Source organism: Anomaloglossus baeobatrachus, chromosome 5, assembly GCF_048569485.1.
Source record: "Anomaloglossus baeobatrachus isolate aAnoBae1 chromosome 5, aAnoBae1.hap1, whole genome shotgun sequence".
Taxonomy (NCBI): domain Eukaryota; kingdom Metazoa; phylum Chordata; class Amphibia; order Anura; family Aromobatidae; genus Anomaloglossus; species Anomaloglossus baeobatrachus.
The window spans coordinates 55,813,843-55,834,314 of NC_134357.1; the positions used below are offsets into that span (position 1 = coordinate 55,813,843).

The window sequence follows — 20,472 nt, forward strand, 5'->3', positions numbered from 1 at the left end:
TCAAATTAGGCTTACATTCAGTGTACTAAGATGTGTAGTGTTACGAATCGGCGCCGCCATAGCCGCAAGCAGCCTGCTGCAGTTCCAGTTGCTCCCAGGCGCCGGCTGCCATTTTTGTCCGTGCCTAGGGTTGTCCAGCTGGCTGCTTCCTCCTCCACGTCTAAGTGTGGAGAGGTGGCTAGTGCGCGTGCGCATGCTGATTTAACCCAGCCAGAGCCTAAGTCCAGTGTTTCGCCTAGTGAGCATGCTCAGCCTGATTGTGTCATTTTTGAGACTTAGGGGCACTTTGCACACTACGACATCGCAGGTGCGATGTCGGTGGGGTCAAATTGAAAATGACGCACTTCCGGCATCGCATGCGACATCGCAGTGTGTAAAGGCTGGATGATACGATTAACGAGCGCAAAAGCGTCGTAATCGTATCATCGGTACAGCGTCGGCGTAATCCATAATTACGCTGACGCAATGGTCCGATGTTGTTCCTCGCTCCTGCGGCAGCACACATCGCTGTGTGTGAAGTCGCAGGAGCGAGGAACGTCTCCTACCGGCCTCACTGCGGCTTCCGTAGGATATGCGGAAGGAAGGAGGTGGGCAGGATGTTTACATCCTGCTCATCTCCGCCCCTCCGCTCTGATTGGCCGCCTGCCGTGTGACGTCGCAGTGACGCCGCACGACCCGCCCCCTTAACAAGGAGGCGGGTCGCCGGCCACAGGGACGTCGCACGGCAGGTGAGTGTGTGTGTGAAGCTGGCGTAGCGATAACTTTCGCTACGCCAGCTATTACCACATATCGCTGCTGCGACGGGGGCGGGCACTATCGCACTCGGCATCGCAGCATCGGCCTGCGATGTCGTAGTGTGCAAAGCCCGCCTAAGTCTTCGGTTCAGGCTACTGAGCATACTCCCACAGTTAGTGCGAAACGCCTCTTTGCACAAGTACTTAGGCGAGTCTAAGTCCTGTGTTGTGCCCACTGAGCATGCTCAGGCTGATAGTCTGATTTCTGAGTCAGTTGTTCAGGCTACTGAGCATGCTCAGGCACTTAGTGCATCAGAGGTTAGGTCCAGTAAGGACCTCACTGGGCATGTCCGTGAGGTGGCACACTCTGATAGGCCGGCACGTATCAAGTGTCCTGATGATGTGTCCACTCTGGACTGGCTTGTAGAGGCCCGTCCCTATGACTTGGCACCTCATCATTGGTTGTTAGACAATAACTGGTGAGGTGTTTGGGGCGTGGCCGCCATGAGGCTGCTGGTGATATCACTGATGACATGCACTCTGCTATTGGCTCCTGGAGGTGCCATTGTAGTCCACCCTGGGTTTGGGGCGGACCTGGGTTATAAAAGGGGCTCGAGACAACATAGAGGTGCGCAGTCTTCTCATATGCTCAGACAGAGCACACCTGCATGTTTAGAGCCTCATTGCGTCATAAGCCTTTGGATTGGAAGCAGTAGGTAGGGATAGGCATCCGGTGTCAGCCACATCAAGACACCTGTGGCTGGGCACAATAGGGTCAGGCGACGCGCTTCCCTTCTACTGTCCAGTCCTGCTAGTGCAGCCCAGTGGAGTTAACTGGGCTGCGGCTGCTGCGCCACCAGTCCTCTTCATATCGGCTTCCCAGTCAACGCTACCGGTGTGACCACCTGGCCTGACGTGTCCTGTACACAAGTGGCCAGTTGAGAGCCCCGGTGTCCAGAAACGCTAATCGAGGGACCGCTCGGTTTGACGTGTCCTACACATGTGGCCGACAGGGTGCTTCGCAGCGGTCTTCTGCTCAACGCTACCTGGTCACCACCCGGCCTGACGTGTTTCCTGCACACGTGGTCAGTGTAGCGCCACAGGTACACCGAAACGCTAACTGGGTTTTCATCCGGTCTGACGTGTCCCTACACACGTGACCGGTTCCAAGGTCTCCTGTGAAGTTAACAGGGGTGCCTCACGGTCCTACACCCCTGTACCTCGTGGTTCTGTATTCTCTGCCCAACCTTCAGGTTGCCAGCAGCTCCTTTTCCATCTGGGAGCATGGAGGACCCCGACAGGCGATTGGGAATACACCACCTTATCCTAATCCGCCAGTCCCCCCGTAACATGTAGTTCATGGAAAATGAAAAAAAAAAAAAAACATCGCCCACACACTTTTGGAAATGTTTTGCTTTTGGACCATAGCATAACACTTCTGGATGTGTGTGTGCAGTGTTTTTTTTTATTTTTAAATTCTCCGGAAACAATACATCTTAGTACATTGAATGTAAGCCTAATTTAAGCCAAAGAAACAGTACCCGCAGCACGCACAATGCAGGGCATCATGCAGACACGCGCCCAGCACGATACTCACCTGGCTGATTTTCAAGTCATTTTCCGAGCCAACACACCACACGCTTCTTTCTTACATGGTCTTCTTTCGTTAATGCCCAAGCACTGTCCACATGGCAAGTGGTGAATGACTGTTTCCAATTCACTGACTGGTACATGAGAGAGTAAATAGCTGGCAGAGTTCCTGTTAGGCTTCTGTAATGTTTTGTCGTAAGAGTTTTCTATGCGTGCCCTAGGGAAAGGGGGAGGGGTTCTGAGAAGTTCCCCAATTTGCTGGTTTATACTTAAAATATGCCGTCTAATCTCTCTTTTTTTTTGTTGTACTACTGAGAAACTATTTCCTTTTGTTTCCTTTTAGATTATCTTGGATATGTCTGGGAACCATGTTTTTTTCAATAAACACGGTTTAAAAAAAACCAAAAACATAAGGTTCACTCATCTCTACCCATGGGCATAATTTTAGACATAGCAGATGATACAGGGCCCAGACGTTGATTGGGCCCTGTCAGGTAAAAAAAACCTATTGTTTTTTTAATAGGAAATAACAAAATTGTGTTCTATTTCATGGATTTTCTAAAATACGGTACCACTATTCGTACCTTTAATTATTGCTTCTATACTGCTGTTTCAGTACTTGTAGTTGTGTGGTAGGGGCCCATCTCATATTGCTATGGTGCCATATGAATTTTAGTTGCGTCCCAGCCTGTATCTTAACTACTGTTTGATGACCTTCAGTAGATTTGCTTTAACTGAGAACCCCAATGGACCATTCAGACTGATATATTCTTTGCATTGCTCTACAGAATATGATGGCACTATGAATGCCACCTCTGCCTTTTTTGGCGGGTGGTCAGAAAAAATAAATCATCACTCACTTTCTCAGCAGTCAGCTCTCTCTCTGGTTTCATCAGTACCACACTCTGATCCACCACCCTGAGACCACAGAGAGATCCAGGATCAGCCTGAACCTGGAGAGACACGTCTGATCCGGGAAGAACTTCACTTGGGTAAAACGCAGTTGACACCTGGAAACAAGCAACAGCTAAATAAGAAAATCAACATGAAACATCCATCTGTAGTCCAGTTACCTGAAAGGACCATTGTTTAGAGCTCTCTTACTTTGTGCGTGTAGTGGCACCCTATCTGCTTGTACTTTAATGCAGAATCGGAGGGTTTGGTAGACACTAGTGATGAGGGAACATGTTTGCCACTGCTCAATAAGCATCTGGGTGCTCGGGCACGCTCGGTACTTGATCGAGTATCATTGGTGCTCAAGAACTATGCTCAAATTCTCGCTCTTCATGTCATGTGGGTGTTAGACAGCATTCAGGAATTGCGTACCGTACATGGTAATGCTGTAGCCATGTTGTCTATTGGCATTACTGTGATCGGCCAGCCGCATCTTGTCATTGGGTCTTATATGATACCTGGGGAGCGATTCTCAGCCTACTGTCTTCTAGAAGCAATTCGGGGACAGTTGATGCAAGAGGGGGAACTTAGATTAGAGCAGGGTTTGTACACTTGCACCCTATAGTGCTCTTCAAAGTTGTGCAGCCTGACCTATGAAGTGTCATTCTCAGAACGAGTCTCCATAGGTTGCACCACAGAATCAGTGGACATCGTGGGAACGCCATGGACTATGTGGGGAATTTTTTCATAATAAACTGGTGAACGAGGGACTGTATCGTGCTTTATTTATTTAACTTTCTCTTTTTATGTCTTTCAGATTTCCATTTCTGCACTAGGACATTTGGTGGGACCACTTCAGATCTTCATGGATTTTTTTAATAAATTGGTGAATGAGCGATAGTGTGGAGGAGTCTTTATTCAAATAAACAATTTTTTCCCCTGTGTTTTTTCTTTTCTTTTCACTTACTGGGTTAGTAATGGGGGAGTCTGATAGACGTTACTGCATTACTAACCCCTGGGCTTGATGCCAGCTGACATTACACAGCTGATATTAACCCCCAAAAATATTACTCCAATTGCAACAGCAATGCCAGAGCAATCGGGAAGAGCTGGGTAAAGCACCAGAATTGGCAATACTAATGGATGCACCAATTCTGGGGTGGCTGCAGGCTGTTTTTTGTAAGCTGGGAAGAGCCAAATAACCATGGGCTTTCCTAGCCTGATAATACTAGCCTGCAGCTGTCTGTTTTATTTTGGCTGGTAATCAAAAATAGGAGGGACCCCACACTGTTTTTTAAAATAATTTATTTATTAATTAGGTTAAACAAGGCTAAAAGCACCCTTTAGTGCCTTTCATATGCTGTCCATGTCCAATATGTGTTTTTCACAGACCCATGAACTTGAATTGGTCCTTGTCATCCATGCTGTCAGAAAAAAAAATGGACAAGTCTCCATGTAGTTCACATGGACACACAGTCTGTGTTAAAACACGGACATGTCAAGATCACCATAGGTCATAATGGCTTTGTGTGGTATCCGTGAAAAAAACAGATATCACATGTACCGGAAACACGTACATGTAAAGGAGGTCTTACCGCGAGTGAAGTCAATCATATATTTTACTACTATTTAAAAACGAGAAATGACTTACTTTATTCTTGAAACATTTAAGTATTTGGAATTTTGCAGTATCGGCTAACATTTCTCCATTAGGCAGAAGAATATACACAAGTACATGGACAATCTTAGAAGTGTCTAGACTTAAAGGGAGGTTCAAGTTGACTTTTCCGTAGATATCTGTTTATATATAAAACAAACATTTATTGTTTAAAAAACTTTTGTTTTTCAACTCAAGAAATTAAAGCAATAATACCATACTCTCTGCATAATTTGATCTGTCCGATATAAAATACTCGCAAACAGGACTTATGCCCATCTTGTATGACTATAATGTACAGGTGGATTGGTCACAAATGGTCCATATGAACAATGGCAAATGATGCACTTTGAGGTTAATACTTTATTTTGCTGGAGGAATTTGGCACATACTTTTCAAGAAGTTTTTTTTTAATAACAGCTGGCATTTCGATAATCATGCATCTAGGTTTCTCTAGATCACTTGACTCAGTTGTTTTTTGTTCCATTGAGTCAACAAATAAGATTGTCAAGTTAAGGGTGTGCCAATTACTATTATTATTATTATTTATTATTATAGCGCCATTTATTCCATGGCGCTTTACAAGTGAAAAAGGTATACATAGAAACAAGTACAACAATCATTAACAATACAAAACAGATGGAGAGAGGACCCTGCCCGCGAGGGCTCACAGTCTACAGGGAATGGCTGAGGATACAATAGGTGAGGAGAGAGCTGGTTGCGCAGTGGTGTACTGGACTGAGGGTTATTGTAGGTTGTAGGCTTGTACCAATGAGATATAAAGAAAAGTTAGAGGAAGCAGAGCAGTGAGTCCCTGAAGTAGGGACAGAAATGTTGAGGTTCAGAAGTGCCAAAGAGGTACCACACTACAAAGCAAGAGTCTTGTAATGGAAAGTCAGTATAATGGTGCAAAGAGAGTACTGGACTTGGTTGGCTGCATGTGACCAACAGAAAATTAGATTGATGGTGTTTTATACTTGGTTGGGACCTAAAGGTTTCTGCTCTATAAAGCTGGTGAGCTGCTGAAACCTAAGAGAATAATTTTTGCCTAAGGGGCTATTGAAAGATGGCCAAGTGTCAGAGAGTTAAGTGTTAAGGTCATGTTTGCTTGCATGAAAATGAAGTTAATCTGTCTTTTATGTTGCTGATATTGCAAGTTAAATGTCTACAGTCTTTGGGGATATGGTAAGTATTGCTATATGGGACTTGGGACACAGACTATGAAGACTACCCTCAAACAATGATCCCAATGAGCACAATTACTTGTCTGAGTGGTCCATAGGGAAAAACATTATTTTTCACCTTTTCACATATATTCAGGTTCCCCCCTGTGTGAACAGCCTGGACAACAGGTAAACATGGATTATAATAGTTCTAAACTGCATTTGTTATGCCAAAAAAAATTAACCATTCCATTTTGCAATTCTGCCTTTATATAAATATTTTGACATATAATAGCCAAAAAACTCTGTATCACCATCTACTGACCTTATATTTGATACTTATGAGTCAATTGATTATCATACATAGTGTAGTACCACTTTTATATTTGCCATATTCCAATAGTCCTTGATAAATATAAGTTCACAGAAAAGTAATTAATTCTTATAATGGCCACAAGATGGCAATATACCCAAAGTCAGGGCATACATTCGAGAGAGGTACATGCATTGCTTTTTGATCTGTTGCTCCATCTGCAAAGCACAGTTTTTAATTCTATCTGCTACATATTAAATCAGATATCATTTCAGCAGTGTAAAAAGGGGGGATTTGTATTTACCCATATCATGTGAGGATCTTTCAGACAAGCTCCCCAACGCACGTTTCACGACTCTCTTTCTGTCTTTTGTGCTGCTGATATTACAAGTTAAATTTCTACAATGTTTGGGGATATGGTAAGTATTGCTATATGGGACTTGGGACACAGACTATAAAGACTAACCTGTAGTTTGCGACGGTACTCTCATTGAGTATAGTGTTGAGCAACAGGCACATTTGTGCTTTTGTGGTTGCAGGTTGTTGCGAGTGAATTCCATGAAAGGTAGTGGTCTAGAAATCATGAGGATCCATAAAAGCAGTAAAGTGATTTATATAAAGTGGTGAAACTCAGTGAAAACATGTCTGGTGAACTAAGCTCTGACAGTGGTTGGCTTCTTAGAGAAGTACTGTAATTACTTTGGGCACAACCTGACTCTTAGTGGTCTTGTGGAACATGGAACAGTCCACAATCTCAGGAGCCGAAAACTCCAAATTGAATGTTAAAAAAGGTTCTGTAACTGTTAACATTTTCGTTCCGTTAAGAGACGAAACCATAAAGTGCATTGTCACAGCGTGATTGATTTGTAACAATCAAGTGTGTTGTTTCCCTGTTGTGAAAGAAGTATACATTTGTCCAACCATTATGTTTTGTGATCATTCTAAAAGAGGAGCAACTGATACATTATAATAAGAATCTACAAGTAAGCCGCATGTGGTGAGTGAGCGTGTATGTTTGATCTGATGTGTGTGTGTGTGTATATATAAGTATGAGTGTGTGTGTGTATATATAAGTATGAGTGTGTGTGTGTGTGTGTGTGTCGACCAGAAGCAGGAGAGAACGGCGTGCAGCATATCTGCTGGGAGCGCCCGCCAAGGATCACAGGGAGATCTGGGAGCCACGCAGATGTCCGGGGTCAGGTAAGTATGAGTCTCCTGGGAAAGTGGGGGGGTCTTCTTTTCTGGGGGGTGGTGTAAACTTATGCCAACCATGTTTCCCCAAAAATAAGACTTATCCAAAAATAAGCCCTAGCACTTTTTTCGGGGCCAAAAAAACTATAAGACCGTGTCCTATTTTTGGAAAAACACGGTATTATTTTTGAACCCATTACATTTATGTGCTCTATTTATAAAAAGAAATGCAAATCAAACATACATGAGATTCATGAATCTTTTAAGCCTGCTTTACATGTTACGATTTCGCATACGATATCGTATGCGATCGTAACCGCCCCCATCGTATGTGCGGCACGTTCAATTTGTTGAATGTGCCACACAAACGATTAACCCCCGTCACACATACTTACCCGTCCATACGACCTCGATGTGGGTGGCGAACGTTCACTTCCTGGAGTGGGAGGGATGTTCAGCGTCACATCGACGTCACGCGGCAGCCGGCCAATAAAAGCGGAGGGGCGGAGATGAGCGGGACGTAAACATCCCGCCCACCTTCTTCCTTCTGCATTGCAGGCTAGAGCCGCGGGATGCAGGTAAGATCTGTTCAATGTTCCCGGGGTGTCACACACTGCGATGTGTGCTGCCTCGGGAACATTGAACAACCCGACGTGCAATTCGTCAGGATTCAAAGACGTGCATGTGATGAATGTTTTAACGGTCAATCGCAATTGCACGTACCTGTCACACACTACAATGTACCTTACGATGCCTGATGTGCGTCACTTACGACGTGACCCCACCAACACATCGTAAGATATATTGTAGCGTGTAAAGCGGGCTTTAATGAGGACTAATTCATGAAATAATTTGACTTACAGATCTTTATAAACTTTTGTTCCCATATCTTTTGACAAGACAAAAAACAATACGAAAAAAAACTCATAGATCTTTCTGAAAGGACCACATACATTTTCAACTGAATAACTTACCATCATTAGTGTTTTCAATTTTAATATCCACGGTCCCCGAATCTTTAATAGAAACTTGGGAAACCAACTGTAAAAAAATAATAGCGTAATGGTTATAAGAAAAATATACTAAAGTTTAATTGTATTAATCTTTTTGGTTGCCATTAAAATTCTGCTTTTAAACAGCGAAAAACTTGTTTTATTTTGGGACGTAATCACTGTAAAACATTACAATGTTCAGTGTCTTGTTACACTGAAAAAAATGTGCTAATAGAAGAAATGGCTCTTATTAAGCATTGCACAACCATCTAGCTCTTAGTAAATTTTCTTATCTATTTTTGGGCATAAGAGGGTTCCTGATGTAACAAGAGACTGCTCACACTGCTATCCATCATGTCTTTCTTATCTAATCATGAAGATACAAAGGGTACTGAGGTAACAAGAAACTGCTCATACTGCTGTCCACCCAATCTGATCTAATACTGGAGATAGTAGGAATGCTGAGGTAAGAAGAAGCTGCTCACACTGCTGTCCACCCTGTCTATCTGATCTAATACTGGAGATACCAAGGAAGCTGAGGTAAGAAGAGGCTGCTCACACTGCTAATCACCATGTTTATCTGACCTAATACCGGAGATACAGTGAAGGAAATAATTATTTAATCCCCTGCTAATTTTGTAAATTTGACCACAGACAAATAAATGAACAGTCTATAATTTTAAGGGTAGGTTAATTTTAACAGTGAGAGACAAAATATCCAAAATAAAATCCAGAAAATCACATTGTATAAATTACCGTATATACATTTATTTGCATTTTGTAGAGAGAAATAAGTATTTGATCCCCCTGGCAAACAAGACGCAATACTTGGTGGCAAAACCCTTGTTGGCAGCACAGCAGTCAAACTTTTTTTTGTAGTTGATGATGAGGTTTGCGCACATGTCAGGAGGAATTTCGGTCCATTCCTCTTTGCAGATAATTTCTAAATCATTAAGATTTTGAGGCTGTTGCTTGGAAACTCAGAGCTTCAGCTCGCTCCATACGTTTTCTATGGGATTAAGGTCTGGAGACTGGCTAGGCCACTCCATGACCTTAATGTGCTTCTTTTTGAGCCACTCCTCTGTTGCCTTGGTTGTATGTTTTGGGTCATTGTGGTGCTGGAAGACCCAGTCACGACCTATTTTTAATGTCCTGGCAAAGTGAAGGGGGTTTTCACTCAGGACTTTATGGTACATGGCTCCATCCATTGTCCCATTGATGAGGTGAAGTAGTCCTTTGCCATTAGCAGAGAAATAACCCCAAAACATAATGTTCCACCTCCATGCTTGACAATAGGGATGGTGTTCTTTGGGTCATAGGTAGCATTTCACTTTCTCCAAACACTGCGAGTTGAGTTAAGGCCAAGGAGCTCAATTTTTCTCTCATCTGACCACGGCACCTTCTCCCAATTACTCTCAGAATCATCAAGGTGTTGTTTGGCAAATTTCAGATGGGCCGGCTGCACAAGTGTCTTCTTGAGCAGTGGGACTTTGCAGGCACTACAGGATTTTAATCCATTACGGCGTAATATGTTACCAATGGTTTTCTTGGTGACAGTGGTTCTAGCTGCCTTGACATCATTAACAAGTTCCCCCCGTGTAGTTTTAGGCTGACCTCTCACCTTCCTCATGATCCTGGATACCCCATAAGGTGAGATTTTGCATGGTGCCCTAGATCGATGTCGATTGACACTCATTTTGTATTTCTTCCATTTTCTTACTATTGCACCAACAGTTGTCTCCTTCTCACCCAGTGTCCTACTTATGGTTTTGTAGCCAATTCCAGCCTTGTGCAGGTCTATGATCTTGTCCCTGACATCCTTAGGAAGCTCTTTGGTCTTGCAAATGTTGTAGAGGTTAAAGTCTGACTGTTTAATTGAGTATGTGGACAGGAGTCTTTTATACAGGTGACAATTTATGACAGCTGTCTGTAATTCAGGTAATGAGTTGATTAGGAGCATCTAAGGGGTACTTTGCACGCTGCGACATCGCTAACCGATGCTAGCGATGCCGAGCGCAATAGTACCTGCCCCCGTCGCACATGCGATATCTAGTGATAGCTGCCGTAGCGAACATTATCGCTACGGCAGCTTCACACACACTTACTTGCCCTGCGACGTCGCTCTGGCCGGCGACCCGTCTCCTTCCTAAGGGGGCGGGTCGTTCGGCGTCACAGCGACGTCACACGGTAGGCGGCCAATAGAAGCGGAGGGGCGGAGATGAGCGGGACGTAAACATCCCGCCCACCTCCTTCCTTCCGCATAGCCGGTGGAGGCAGGTAAGGAGATGTTCCTCGCTCCTGTGGCTTCACACACAGCGATGTGTGCTGCCGCAGGAACGAGGAACAACATCGTATCACCTATCGGTCCGACATTATGAAAATGTCCGACACTACACAGATCGCCGATTTACGACACTTTTGCGATCGTTTATCGGCGCATCTAGACTTTACACGTTGTGACGTGGTTCTGGCGCCGGATGTGCGTCACTTTTGATTTGACCCTGACGATATCGCAGTAGTGATGTCGCAGCGTGCAAAGTACTCCTAAGTGTCTGTAGGAGCCAGAACTCTTAATGGTTGGTAGGGGATCCAATACTTATTTCTCTCCGGAAAATGCAAATACATTTATTTAAGTTATACAATGTGATTTTAAAATTATAGACTGTTCAAGAAAGGACGGCGCATTGCCCCCCCTCACCCCGGGGCATTTGCGGAGGATGTCATGACACTGATTGGTGGGGAGGTCAGGGTGTCATTGGGTGGAGGAGGGGGAGTGAGCTGATTTTGAAATAAAGGGATAGCCAAGGGGGAGGAGTGGCACTTTTCCCGCTCCTGGGACAGAAGTAAGAGTGTCCCCATCCCTGTACCTGAAGATGGAATCTGTGGATCAGCTCCTGGAGCGGCTTAGGGCTGCTGCTGGCGACCGTCCCTCTGGGTGGCTGCAGGCTACTGTCGCGGGGATCATCGGCGGGAGTCTGGAGGCGGATGGGACTTCATCCCTGCAGGAGCGGTGCCTCCGTAGGTCAAAATCGCTGGAACGGTTATCTCCTGACCTTCCTCCCCGGGCCCAGCGTCGCCGCAGAAGCCCCTCCAGGGACCCTCCAGGCCGGGTGCCATGAGCAAAGAAGTCAAGTAGGCCCTGGCCTGGGAGGAATTCTACAGTGCGGCTGGGCCGAGCGGCGGTTAGCAGGCTTCTGCTGGAGTAGGAGGCAGGGCCTGCTACCGCTAGGTCAGCAATGGATGTCGGCACTGCAGCGGGGCGCTCTGGCGATGTGCCTGCCGAGCTCCCTGAGCCTCTGCATCTGAGCAGACTGGATGAGCGGGCAGGCCCCAGCGGAAGGGGCGGAGCAAGTCAGCTGGGATCTGTAGTGCACCGGGCCTGGTGTGCAGGGCCTCCACCGGCAGAGGCCCGGATTGAAGAGGGGGCCCCCTGGAGGGGCACTGGGTAGCTGCGCTGGAAGGGTGGGGAAGAATGCAGGCAGCTCTCTGGTGCAGCCGGCCTGCAGGACAGACAACAGGTCTGGAATACGGGACCGGAGGGGTCTTCTGGCCTTGCGGTGGCAAGGGCTAATGGCGGGGGGTCGGATGGGAGGAGCCAAGAAGCTACAGATCGGTCGGATGGACGTCAAGAGTCAGGTGGTCCGGCAGGCGGGGCCTCCACCCTTATGCAGCCCGGTGAGTATGCTTCTTTGTTGTGTCTGTCTTCTCAGTCTAGTCGGGACCAGAGTGAAAGGGGGGGTAGGTCAGCCGGGGTTAAGTCAAGGGGTACCGATAGGTGCTGGGGGGTATGCATCAGGGGGTGGGGAATTGGGAGAGCTGTTAGGTTGCGTTCGTACGTTGCTGGAGCGGATTGGGGGGGCCAAGGGAACCCCCAGCGCCCGTGGGGGCTTGGGTGAATCCGCCCGTTCTTGGGGTTAGCGAGTCCATGGTGGCGGGTATTTCTTCCCTGGATTCGGTGTCAGTTCAGACGGAAAAGAATAAGGAGGACAGGATTCATTTAGATGATCGGGCACGTGGGGAGGTTTACGTCTGTTTTGAAAGCCCCCTAGGTTTTCACCTTAAGGGGTACTTTGCACGCTGCAACATCGCTAGCCGATGCTAGCGATGCCGAGCGCGATAGCCCCCGTCGCTCATGCGATATGTAGTGCGAGCTGCCGTAGCGAACATTATCGCTACGGCAGCTTCACACGCACTTACCTGCCCTGCGACGTCGCTCTGGTCGGCGGCCCGCCTCCTTCCTAAGGGGGCGGGTCATGCGGCGTCACCGCGGCATTACACGGCAGGCGGCCAATAGAAGCGGAGGGGCGGAGATGAGCGGGACGTAAACACCCACCTCCTTCCTTCCGCATTGCGGTCGGGACGCAGGTAAGGAGATGTTCCTCGCTCCTGCGGCTTCACACACAGCGATGTGTGCTGCCGCAGGAACGAGGAACAACATTGTACCTGCGGACGCACCGACATTATGAAAATGAACGACGTGACACAGATCACCGATTTTTGACTGTTTCACACTCGTTCATCTTCTCTGCTAGGCTTTACACGTTGCAACATCGTTACCGGCGCCGGATGTGCGTCACTTTCGATTTGACCCTGACGATATCGCAGGTGCGATGTCGCAACGTGCAAAATACCCCTAAGAAGGAGGTGAGGGAAAAGATTTGGAAGGATGAATATGTCGAGATCTTTTGCCTCCTTCCCTTGGCATAATTTAATCTGGACAAAGGGAAAAAGGATGATAGCAAGAAGGAGGATGAGGAGAAGCGGCGGTGGCGCTTGATCCCTCAGACGTTTAATAATTGGTTGCAAGCCTTCGCAATTTTGGCAAGTGTGATTGGAGAAATGGCGCCGGAGAATTGTTCTCATTTGTTTTGCTATATGGATTCGATAAGGGAGGCTTACAGGGTGTATGGGGGGCAGACTTGGCTTCGATATAACGAACAGTTTCGTCAGAGGAAAGCAGTACGTCCATCTATAAGATGGGATCAAAAAGATATAGGGTTCTGGTTGCGAGTCATTGCGCCGGCTAGGTATGGCCAGCCCTTTCAAGGCGGGGCCGGGACTTCCGGACAGTCTGGAAATCAGGGTGCCAGTGGTCAACAGGGTCAGGCGGTATCACAGAAGCTAGGTGTATGCTGGCAATTCAACGATGGGCAGTGTAAGTTTGGGGCCACGTGCCGTTTTAAGCACCTCTGCACCCATTGTAACGGGACATCCCACGTAGTGTCTAAGTGCTTTAAGAAGGGAAAACCCAAGCCCGGCAGCTCCCATACCCAATGGTCTGACGCCGGTGAATTTAGTGAATTGACGGCAATGCTTCCGTACCTAAATAGATACCCGGATAGGATAAAAGTGTGGCGATTGGGTTTTGGGGAGGGTTTTAGGATTCCTGCTCCTGTTTTTGAGGTTCTGGGGGCAACTAGGAATCTCGTTTCTGCATACCAGCATTCAGTGATCATGGCAGAAAAATTAGGAAAGGAAGAGGCATTGGGGAGAATGGCGGGCTCGTTCCGAGCCCCTTCTTTTCCCGATTTGGTGGTGTCGCCATTGGGGGTGATGCCAAAAAAGGAGCCAGGGAAATTTCGGCTGATTCACCATTTGCCTCATCCAACAGGCAGGTCGGTGAATGATGGAATACCAGCTGAGCTGTGTTCAGTGGTATATACGTCATTCGATGAGGCTACAAAGTGGGTAAAGAGATGTGGGAGGGGGGGGGCGCTGATGGCTAAGACAGATATTGAATCAGCTTTTTGGCTCTTGCCAGTGCATCTGGATTGTGTTAAGCTGTTGGGTTGTTGTTAGGAGGGTGGCTATTTTGTAGATCGCTGTTTGCCCATGGGGTGTTCGATTTCGTGCGCATTTTTTTAAACTTTTAGTTCTTTTTTGGAATGTTCGGGACGTTTCGGGTTTGTCATCAGTGGTACATTACCTAGATGATTTTTTGTGTGTAGGTCCTGCTGATTCGGCGCAGTGTGCCGGGATTTTAGCGGCAATGGAGTGGGTTTCGGGTTGCTTTGAGGTGCCTTTAGCACCTGAAAAAACAGTGGGGCCGGCTACTTGCATAAGTATCCTAGGTATTGTGATCGATTCTGTGGCCTGGGAAGTTCGGCTTCCTGAGGACAGGTCAACGGGCTGAAGGACGAAGTAGCAAGGGCATGGAGGGTGAAGAAGTTACAATTAAGGGAGGTTCAGTCTCTTTTGGGAAAACTTAACTTTGCTTGTCGGGTAATGCCAATGGGTCGAATTTTTTCACGACGACTTGCTAGTGTCACGGCGGGGGTGCTCGCTCCACACCATTAGATTCGTTTATCGGCGGAACACAGAGTGGACTAGCAGTTTGGGGACAGTTTTTGGAGCATTATAACGGTCATTCTCTGCTGATGGAGGAGGTAAGGGACAATTTTGATTTAGAGTTGTTCATGGATGCGGCGGGCAGCTCGGGTTTTGGGGCTTTCTTCCAGGGTCAGTGGTGTGCGGATCGGTGGCCTGACAGGTGGATTCCTGAAGGCTTGACAAGGAATGTGGCGCTAATGGAAATGTTTCCGATATTGGTGCCGCTTTATCTTTGGAGAGACCAGTTGGCGAACAAGAAGATTCATTTTAACTGTGACAATATGGGGGTGGTGTTGGTCATTAAAAAGTTTTCGGCGTCCTCTCCTCCAGTTGTTCGGGTGTTACGGGAGCTGGTGTTGGTTTGTTTGCAAATCAATGCGTACGTTACAGCAGCTCATGTGCCAGGAGTTCAGAACCTAATAGCCGATTCCCTCTCTCGTTTTCAGTGGGATCGGTTGCGCGCCAGAGGCAGAGGCCAGTGGCTTGGAGTGCCCAGCACAGCTTTGGAACGTGGTCTTCAGGCAGCGGGACCACTGATTCGGGCGTCCTTGTCTGGTAACACATGGACGGCGTATCAGGTAGCATGGAGTCTTTGTGAGCAGTGGTTGCATGATTGTGGATTTTCTGAAGAGGATCAGTTGGGAGTATTGTTGGAAAAGTTGCGGGAGGCGGCAGGTATAGGGTGGTCTTTTGCAAAGGTGAATCCCCTATTGCGGGCTTAGCATTTTGTTTTCGGTTGCTGGGTTTACAGGATTTGACTAAGAGTTTTTGGGTGGTTCAGGCTTTGAAGGGATTTCGTAAAGGACGCAAGCCGCGGGATGGTAGATGGCCTGTGTCATTTAGCTTACTGGAACGGTTGGGTATGGCATTGCGGGTTGTCTGTATATCTCCCTTTGAGGTGAGTTTGTTCAGGTTAGCGTTTTCCTTGGCGTTTTTTGGGGCTCTGCGGGTTGGTGAATTGGTATCGCCCAGTAAGATGTCTCTCGGGGGCGAAGGTCTTGGTGACATCATCGCTGTGGAAGATGGAATTGAATTTTGGATTCGGAAATCTAAAACAGATCAAAGAGGCGCGGGTAGGCTAGTTCGTTTAGGGGTGGTTATGGCATCGGTTATGCCCATTCAGGTGTCTCGGGAATTTTGAAAAGATTCGCCCGAATGTGGATGGCCCCTTGTTATGTCATGAGGACGGGTCCTTTTTATCGAGATACCAATTTGTGAGTGTTTATAGGGCGTGTTTGAAGTCGTTGGGGTTAGATCCGAGATCTTTCGCGTCACATTCCTTTTGCATTGGGGCAGCGACAGAGGCCTCTATGTGTAGTCTGCCGGAAGAGACAGTTAAGCAGATTGGTAGGTGGATGTCGCAGCGTTTTAAGTTGTATGTCCGCCCCCAGGCGGTCGTCGGAAACTGAGCTGGGGGTGCTACCGTAGCAGAGGGAGGGGGGGGAGGGGTGGGTCGACTGTATGTTTTTAAATTGGGGTTTGTAATGCAATTAAATGGTGATGTTTGTTTGTGCATTTTGTATTGCAGAACATCCCCCCTCCTCTGGTTTGGATCCTTGGCCTTTCTTATGTATATTGGGGAGCCCGGCGAGCGGATGCGAGAAGGAACGGGAGACAGCTAGGTTTTGAGAGGGATAGGGCTCTCGTTCGTTGGCTTGGGGTTCGGGGTTTGGGGTGGAACAGGGTGTTGCAAGAGGTGCATAGATATGCCCGGTTAGACAGGCATCCTGACGTTTTGGTTTTACATGTCGGGGGGAATGATCTGGGTGAGCGTCCTTTTCGGATTTTGATAAAAGCTCTCACGAGCAGGGTTGCCATTTTTCCCTTTAAATATTGTATCTTCTATAATTGTTACTTGTTTGTATATGTTTATGTATATGATATGTATATGTATATGAGCCTCCTGAATTGTAAAGCGCTGCGGAATATGTTGGCGCTATAGAAATAAAGATTATTATTATTATTATTATAAAAGACATCAAGCATGATTTATTACGGTTATGAGTGTCTTTTCCACATCTAACGATAGTTTGGTCTGAGATGGTGGCGAGAAGGAGTTCGCAAAAAGCGCGGTGTGTTGACAGGTTGAACAAGGAGCGGGCGAAGGTTAATAGGGCGATTTCGAAGTTTGTTAGTCGGAACGGGGGAGTTTCAATTCGACATGTTGAGTTGGAAAGGACGGAAGAGGAATTTTGGTTGGCAGACAGGGTGCACTTGAATGCGGTGGTGATTGATTTATGGGCCCTCGGCCTGCAGGGAGGTATTGAGAGGGCTCTGCGGTTGCGGGGGGGTCTCAGGCACTTGAAGGTTATCAAGGTGCCTTCATTGTGGCGGTTTCATTGGTGGGTCCTTGAAGTTGGTTTAAAATTGGTTCGGGGAATGCATCCGGGTATGGATCCCCTCATTGGCAGAATGGCTGGTCACATGGTGATTTTTGGGGGGAATCCCGACGGGGTATGTCGGGGCCCCTGTGGGTGTGTTTGGGGTTAACGGAGGATTAACCCTTACCGTTTGGTGCTCCTGAGCCAGTGAGGGCAACGGCTGGGAGCAAGTTGGCTTTATGGTTTGGTTTGTAGGAATCACCAGGGTTTGTAGCTTCAAGGACCTTACCATATTGCAATTTTATTTGTTATGTTTTTTGTTTAATAAATGGCTGCTATGTGTCACGTCCCCACCGGAGCCCGCTCCTGCGACTTCTGCTCCGATCGCCAGACGACGCCATGTTCCCACCATGGATAGTGCTGGTGATGGGAGAGGAGTCGGTGCCCGTGGCTCTGCGGAGCACAGGCTCCGCTCATCCACTAGGCTGGGTTTCCCTGGAACCTGCAGTACCACTGGCTGACTGTAGGTGGCGTGTGTCTTCCAGCTGAAGTTGCCAACATTCACCTGCAGCCAATGGGAAGACACCACACCCTTCTTATTCCCCCTCCTGTCACATGACCACTGCCAGAGATAGTTCTGTACTCCTGGCTGATGTGCTGTTTGTATGTTGATTCCTGTGCGCTGACCTTTGCTTGTTTTTTGACTACCCTCCTGCCTGTCGTTTTTGTACCTTGCTGCCAGTTCCTGATTTGACCTCTGCTTTGTCTCCTCACTACGCCCTTGCCTGCCGATTCGGTTCCTATTCCTGCATCTCGTGGTTTTTGACCCTGCCTGACGACCACGGACTACAGCCTAACACAGGTAGTGATCTCTGGGGCTCTGTGTAATTCCAAATCCCTGTATAGGGGTTAAAGGGTTGCAGAGTTCTTGGGGTCCTTCTTTGTGAGCGGCTTTTCTCTAGACTCCCCTTACAGCCAGTCTGAGTCTGTGGCTCCAATCAGGCATTACACTATGGCCAAAATTATCCAAAGATAAATTGGTGTCTGTGTAGTTATTTTAGATAAGTAAGGGGAATGGAGTGGTGGGGTATGAAAGGAAGACCGGAATCAACAATTCCAGGGTCATGCCTTTGTCAGTGGGCAAAGTTACAAAATCAGCAAGGGATCAAATAATTTTTTCCTTCACTGTATCAGGGGTGCTGAGGTAAAAAGAGGCTGCTCACACTACTATCTACCCTGTATATCTGATATAATACTGAAGATATCGGGGGTGCTGAGGTAATAACAGGCTGCTCAAACTACTGTCCACACTGTTATTCTAATCTAATATTGGAGATAGGCGAGGTGCTGAGGTAAGAAGAAGTCACTCACACTGCTGTCAACTCTGTCTATATGATATGAAATTAGAGATAACCGAAGTGCTGAGAGAATAAGAGGCTGCTCACACTGCCATCCACCCTGTCTACCTGATCTAATACTAGAGATGCCAGAGGTGCTGTGGTAAGAAGAGGCTGCTTACACATCTGCTCACCCTGTCTATATGATCTGATACTAGAGATACCAGAAGTGCTGAAAGAAGAAGAGGCTGCTTACACTACTGTCCACCCTGTCACTCTGACCTAATACTGCAGATACCAGGAATGCTATGGTAAGAAGAGGTAGCTCACACTGCTGTCCACTATGTCTACATGATCTGATAATAGAGATACCAGCAATGCTGAGAGAAGAGCGGCTGCTCACATAGACACCCACCCTGTTTCTCTAATCCAATACCAGAGATACCTAGTGGACTGAGGTAAGAAGAGGCTGCTCACACTGCTGTCTAACCTGTCTATCTGATCTAATACAGGAGATGTCAGGGGTGCTGAGGTAAGAAAAATTCACTCACGCTTCTGTCCTCCCTATCTATGTGAGCAACCTTGAATAATTGAGAACTACTTGGTTGTATTATTTACGAATAAATCTCTATATTATGTGGGCACCATATAGTAGTACTATGTGAGCCCTTTGGGGAGCTATCAAAAAGCTTCTACTAAACTTCCATTATCAGGTCCACTTTTGACAGTGTATATAACGCTAAGGGCATGTGCCCATGATCAGGACTCACTCCATCTCCTTCGAAGGAGAACGCAGGAGACCGCAGCTGATCGTACCCACAATCAGGGTTTAGTGCGCTGCAGTCTCTCGCTTGTGTTCTCCCTAAGGAGGACGCATGCGAATCCGCAGCAAACAATTGACATGCTGCAGTCTGGAAAGACACACCGCAGGTCAGTGTTTGCTGCAGAAAAAACAAACACAGTGGGCACGGGATTTCTAGAAATCCCATCTACTATGCTTGTACTGTGCAAGGCATGTTTCAGCTGCGTCCAAAATGCTGCAAACACTGATCATGGGCATGCACCCTTACAAGTTTTGCTCTTTCTTATCTTATAAAGTGCAAATAGTTTGAAAACACCTTGTGTCCACCTATTCCATCAATTATTAAATACTATGTATGGATCACAAATGGGAGTCAGGGATTGCTTGCCTGTGCATAAGAATACTTCTTTTCATTATAGTGTATTGGATCATGATCATTCGATTAATTCCTCACACGCCTTTATTTTAATAGAATAGGTCGCCGCTATGCAAATATTCGATGCGCAATGTTAGTTTATGGGAAGCCCGAATAGTTCAGAATAGTTGTTATTCGGGGATTCCCATAGACTTACATTGCGCATCGAATATTCGCGAATAGTCGAATAGCGGCGATTTATTTGGCAAATATTCGCAAAGTCGAATATTTGAGGTATTCGATCATCCCTAGTTAATATGTCTCACCAGATAATGTAGCGATAATTTCATGACCCCGTTCATCTCTCTGTGATTAATGATGTATTCCACAAGGACATCTTGACTGCCCTGACATGGAAGAACATGATTCAAAGAATTTAGTTTCAAGTAGCTCCTGCTCCGAGAGTAGAACTGGGTTACAGCTTGTGTAGCTCTGTCAAAATCGGGCTGAATTCCAACATCCACATGTGGTTCGCGGTCCAAGACTGTTTGTGCCTTTAAGAAAATAAATAAATATTTAATGGTCTTCTACTGAAAGAATGCATAATTTCATAGGCATACAGTCAATTTTTGGGGGAGGTGGGGGCTTATCAAGAGATGTAACTTCCTGTATCACTTTCCCTTTCTCTCACTGGAAGAAACATTAGAAGCATTTCCCTTCTATCCACTTGGTCCTACTACTACTTTTTACTGACTTACTAAAGCACTAAATTGGTTTTGTAATCTCATTGAGC

General features: G+C 46.7%; 1 protein-coding gene across 1 annotated transcript in view; it reads right to left on the bottom strand.

Annotated features, from left to right (window-relative positions):
* The window catches only part of LOC142312620 (alpha-2-macroglobulin-like), a 179,558-nt gene that overhangs the window by 90,180 nt on the left and 68,906 nt on the right, over nucleotides 1-20,472 (bottom strand). The window contains exons 12-15 of the mRNA XM_075351615.1: nucleotides 20,006-20,233; nucleotides 8,517-8,583; nucleotides 4,870-5,015; nucleotides 3,185-3,334 (exon numbers count right to left, since the gene is read on the bottom strand). Of these exons, the coding sequence (XP_075207730.1) occupies nucleotides 3,185-3,334; nucleotides 4,870-5,015; nucleotides 8,517-8,583; nucleotides 20,006-20,233 (591 nt within the window). The remainder of the gene's footprint in view (nucleotides 1-3,184; nucleotides 3,335-4,869; nucleotides 5,016-8,516; nucleotides 8,584-20,005; nucleotides 20,234-20,472) is intronic.